Source organism: Aythya fuligula, chromosome 16 (assembly GCF_009819795.1).
Source record: "Aythya fuligula isolate bAytFul2 chromosome 16, bAytFul2.pri, whole genome shotgun sequence".
In the NCBI taxonomy this organism is placed as follows: domain Eukaryota; kingdom Metazoa; phylum Chordata; class Aves; order Anseriformes; family Anatidae; genus Aythya; species Aythya fuligula.
Window position 1 is genome coordinate 4490432 of NC_045574.1, and position 5425 is coordinate 4495856.

The 5425-nt window shown below is 58.0% G+C and overlaps 1 protein-coding gene across 1 annotated transcript; it reads right to left on the reverse strand.

Moving 5' to 3' along the window:
- Positions 1-246: 246 nt before the first annotated feature.
- Positions 247-3082, reverse strand: SLC32A1 (solute carrier family 32 member 1). The gene is made up of 2 exons (XM_032198427.1): positions 2705-3082; positions 247-2036 (listed from the first exon to the last, which is right to left on the reverse strand). Exons 1-2 carry the CDS (start codon positions 3080-3082, stop codon positions 849-851), a joined length of 1566 nt encoding a protein of 521 aa, XP_032054318.1. The 3' UTR covers positions 247-848.
- Between the last annotated feature and the right edge of the window lie 2343 nt (positions 3083-5425).

A 5425-nucleotide genomic window follows, 5' to 3' on the forward strand; every position in this document is an offset into this window, starting at 1 on the left:
ACCACACATACATTGGAAACAGCTCCACGGATCTGGTAGATTGCACAGAATGAGTTTTGTCTTAGTTTTGTTTCTGTATCCTGAACGACGTCAAATCCAACAATATATATATGCTTTTCTTTTCATAATTTAGAAGTAACAATCGTTAAAATGAAACAAAACAAAACAAAACAAAATCACTGAGAAGTGGACTCCGGGTTTGTGATTTCAACCGGAGGCAAAATGTGATCGATGGGCAGCGCCGTTCCTCGGTGTGAGTCCGGGTGGGAGAATTCAGCAGTCCTGGCATCGCTGCGGTGTCAACGCTGCAGTCATCAGCTGGTGCGAGGGCTTGCTGGGCTGGCCACACAATCCGGGGCTCATTTACTTCTCTCTCAACCTGTGTAAAATAAAGGAAGGGCCCTGCTCCCAGCGCCCGCAGCTTGCTCGCTTCCGTCTGTAAGCACAGAGCCCCAGTCCCATCGGGTCGGTGCCTGTTCCTCCTCCTGAAGCACCGAACCGCAGAGCTGTGAGGAGCAGTAAAGCTGCAATCGGTTCCCGACTGGTCCTTCGCGGGGGGCCAAGCTTCAGGCAACTAGTGAGGAGATCGGGATGGGGCACCACGTATTTTCCTTTAAAACATTCTAAATAACAAAAAAATATATTTAACTCTTAGCTTATTTAAAAAGATGGCAGGGCGAACACTGTCTTCTCGTCTTATCTCATTTAATTTGCAGATTTCTAAGACATAGAATTTGTTGGATGCACGTAACGAAAATAATGACTCTCTTCATTCAAGGGATGCGGATTTTTTTGGCTATGCAGATGTTCGATGCGATTCTCTTGCTGCAGCCAGCTCTGGCCCCTCCTTAGTCTTCCGCGTTGGTTCTGAAGGCCTCTATGAGGCCTTCCAAAGAGTGGATGAAGCCCGAGACGCTGCAGATACCACCTATAACGAAAATGGCGACGTCGAAGAAGACATGGTGCCACAAGAGCTTCCTCCACAAGAGTTTGAGGTGGAAAAGACTGGGGAGCAGGAAGCAGAGCCCTGCGCCTGTGAGGCTCCCGGTAAGACCCATCAGGAGGGCAAAATGAGGGACATAGATGGCCATGAGCAGGGTGAAGACTACCAGGGCACATCTGAGGGTGAGTCCCCAGGACTTGAGCCGCCCGTCGCCCCCGTAGCAGTTGGGGAAGAAGGCCCTGTTTCCGTCCTGGAAGAGGGATCGCTCCAGGACTTCCACAGCTGCAAAGAACGGCAGGGGGTAGGAGAGCAAGGCTTTGGCCACCAAGAAGATGTTGACTACTGCCCTAATGGTGGATGGCAAGTTGTCTGTGATGACCTCCTTGGTCTCATCAGCCCAGGTCAGATAGGCGACCAAGGCAAAGAGTCCCTTAAGGATGCAAGCTGCTATGTGAGTCCAGTTCATCATGCAGTGGAACTCCTTGGGGTTCTGCATGTTCCCCTCCAAGGAAGGCAGAAAGATCTGAGAGGTGTAGCTGAAGACAATGATGCCAATGGAGATGGGGAATTTCTTCACATCAATGTAGAACTTGACTTTGTCCCACGCCCAGTCGCGTGCCCTGGAGAGGCAGTAGGCGATCACCAGGATGTTGATCACAAAGTGGGCCAACGTGCAGAGCAAGCTGAACTTGGAGACTGCCTTGAGGTTCTTCAAGAAAGCGCAGGGCAGGAGCACGGCCGTGGCAATGATGGACCACGACTTCTGGGAGACAGGCAGGTTGGGGAAGCTGTTGTACATCAGGTTCCCACTGACCACCACATAGAGGATGCAGGTCATGACCAGTTCAATGATCTGAGCCACGTTCACAATTCTGCCTCCGAGCGTGGGGAAGCGGGGCGCACAGCACGCGTTGGCTATGTCCACGTAGGAGTCTCTCACCCTGACTATCTCCCCGTCCTCATTCTCTTCATAAAGACAGGCAATAAGGATTTTCCCAGTGTAGCAGCAAACCACCGCAGCGAAAATTATTAAAAAGAGTCCTAGGTATCCACCATGAAGGATGGCATAGGGCAGGCCCAGAACAAACATCCCCTAGAAAGAGACAAAATGGAAACCGTGTTGCTCGGCTCACCGAGGGGACCAGGCAGACGCCTGCACCCAGGCACCTGCGGCCGCAGGCACACGCGCGTGCACGCGCACGCTGCCTTGCTCGCACACGGTGACACCAACGCAGCCATCCCACACTCACACCACACAATCACGGCCGCGCACAATCACACACAAACCCTTTTTCTCTCCACCCACGCAATTGCCCACGCAGCCACACGCGTGTCCTCGTGCACACCCACGTAATCGCACCCTGAGGTGCCCAGAGCAAGCAAGCACGGTTGGGCTTTGCCCAAATCTCCACCCTGTCTGTCCCCAGCCCCTCTCAGTGCACCTAGACCCCTTCACCCACTGGCACTGCCCCAAAGCTGGGGACACACATGGAGAGGTGGCCCGGTCCCCCCAGGCGCATCCCCCCCACCCGAGCCACCCCATCCCACCCACTGCAGGGGAGGTGGGCAACAGGAAGAAATGCAGATTTTGGTCTTTTGTTTGTTTGTTTTGGTTGATTGATTATTATATTTTTTTGGTCGGGTATGTGGGTTTTTCCATATTTTTTTTCCCCCCCCAGGGGTGTTGCGGTCACCCCAGTATGGGGATGGGAGCAGGGGCAGCGCGTCCCGGTGCCGGTGGCAGCGGGTGCCCGGGCGTACCTGGATGGCGTTGGTGACATTCCAGCCCGCCTCCCACGCCGTGATCTTGGGCTTGCCTTGCCCGGAGAGCTCGGAGCAGACCCCCGCGTCCTTGGAGGCGGAGGGCGGCAGGGGGCCGGTGCCGTCCCTCTGGTAGTGGATGTCCCCCTCCAGGGGCGGCTCGCCGCCCTCCTCGCCTCCCTCGCCCTTGAGGATGTCCATCTGCAGCCCCTGCCGGTGCTCCATGTCCAGGTCGTCGCAGTGGGCGAAGCCCACCGCCTCCTCGTCGGTGGCCGCCTGGAAGCCCATCCTGGCGAACATGCCGCTCATCTTCGCCTGGGACTTGTTGGACACGGAGGTGGCCACGTTGGAGAGCTTGCTGCGGAGGAGCGTGGCCATGGTGGCGGCTCCGCACCCGGCGGTCGGATGGACCCGACGGGGAGGGCGAGCGGCGGGGGGCGGCCGGGAGCCGGGCTCCGGGAAAAGGGCAGCGGGGGCGGTGCGGGGGGGCTCTGCCGAGCCGCTACCTCCGCTCCCGGGCGCGCTGCGAGCGGCTGCGCTGCGGGCGGCCCTGGGGCATGCCCCCGCGGCGGGCAGGTGCGGGAGCGCAGCTCCCCGCCCGCTCCGCGCCCCTCCGCCGGTCCCCGCGGCCGGGCTGTGCTGGGGGGCGACGGTGGGAGGCTGTCCCCGGACGGTGGCTGTCCCCGGACGGCTGCTGTCCCCGGACGGAGGCTGTCACCAGCCGGCGGCTGTCACCAGACGGGCAGCGCGAGCCCCTGGCAGAGCGCGCCGCGTCTCCATCGCAGTGCGCCCACCTCGCGGGGAGAAGAGAGGGGAGAGGAGTGCTGCAGTTCTGGGGGAGGTACCAGCGGCCCCGGCCAAGCCCAGCCTCCCCCCCGCGGCACGGCGACACCCACGCCCGCCGGGCCCCGCCAGCAGCGCCGCAGCGCGGCCCCCCCGGCCCCGCAGCCCCCGCCGCCGCGCCCCGACCCCTTCCCCGCTCCGCTCCGGGGGCGGCCGAGGCAAAAGAGCCCCCCCCGAAGGGGCGGACAAAGGGGCTTCCGATCGCTCCTTAACGGAATTTTCCTCCCCAGAACCCCTCCCTTTTATTTTCGCTACCCAAAAATACGCGCGGCCCCTTTGGAGGCTGGGGGCAGCTTGGGCAGGGGAGCCCCCAGCAGATGCGGGGCACGGCGTGCCGGGGGGGCAGCGGTGTGCCACCGGCGTGCCAACGTGCCAAAGTGCCACCGATGTGCCACCGATGTGCCAAAGTGTCACCGGAGTGTCACCGACGTGCCACCGGGGTGCCGAGCCCCGGCCGGGTTCTCTTTGCGCTCCCCCCGATCTTAACGCAGAGATTCCCCTTTCTTCTAAAAAATACACAAATATAGCTCGGTATTTTCGTTTTGCCTCCAAACGCCCGCGCTGGTTTGGCACGGAGGAGCCTGGCCGCGGTTCTTTGTTCGCGTGTTTCCGAGGTGTGCAGCCAGCGAGGCGACGGGAGAAAGGAAGGGGGCCCTTCCCCAAGGGAGGGGCAGCTGGTTCGTTTGTTTCTTTGGGAAGGTAAAAAGGAAACTCCGTTTTATTGGTTTTATTTTTTTTTTTAATTACAAAAGAAAGGAAAAGCCAGCGGTAAATCATTTCCTAATATCGGGGCAGGGAGAGGGGGGGGGATGCGGATGCAGGTGGGATGCGGCATCGAGCAGAGCTTCCAGAAAACGCTTTGATACCCCCCATCCTTTTTTTTTTTTTTTTTTTTTTTTTTTTTTTTTGACGGAAGGAGGAAGAAAATTGGGTGCATTGGGTGCAAAGCGGCTGAAATGCGTCAGAAAGAAACATCCCCGGCGAGGGGCTCTCTCGGCCGCTGCTTCTCCCCTGACACCGGACCCCAAATAATAAAAAAAATATATATATTTTTTAAAATGTTAAAAAAATGATAAAAGCGAGTGAAAGGAAGACGGCGAGGCACGGCGTCTCCCTGCCTTCGCTGTGCGGGGGAATTATCACATATCAGTGCACAAATAGGTCGAGAAAGCAAAAGAAAAAAGAAAAACCAAAACCCAAAAAAAACAACGACTGCGACGATGAGCACCTCGGGGGTTAATTCAACGATTTTGTTGTTGTCGTTGTTTCTTTGTTTTGTTTTTCTTGGTTGTTTGTTTTGTTTTGATTTTGTTCCTAATTTAGCCTAAGACGAGTTCATTGTAAAAGAGGATGTGAAGGAGACCTGTTTCCAGGGGCTGCAGGGGGCATCAGGGAGGGGAAAAAAAAATCAAAACGAAAAATCACCCAAATCGCCGTCTGGTGCGTGAATATTCCCTAAAACCGCCCTGGCGCAACCCCCCCGCCCCTCTCCTCCCCTCGGCCCTGCCCTGCTGCAGCCGGGGGGGCTCCGCCGCAGCCCCCAGCACCCCCAGGTCCTGGGGAGCGGAAGGGGACCCCGGCACAGCGCCTGGAGGGGGAGAGGGGCTTTGGGAAAGGGGAATGGGGAAGGGGGCTTTGGCAGAGGGGATTTGGGAGAGGGGTTATAGGAGGGGGGGGCTGGGAGGTGGGCTTTGGGATGCTCACTGCGCGGTAAGGATGCGTCGGGTTCCGGAGACACCTTTTTAGAAAAAAATAAGCAATTAAAAACGAAAAGACCAAAAACCAAAATCAAAGATTGCCCCCGGAGCTGGGGGAGAAGCCCCGCTCCGTTGGGGGGCTGCCCCGGCCGGGCTCTGCGACCCCCCCGTCGGATCGTGC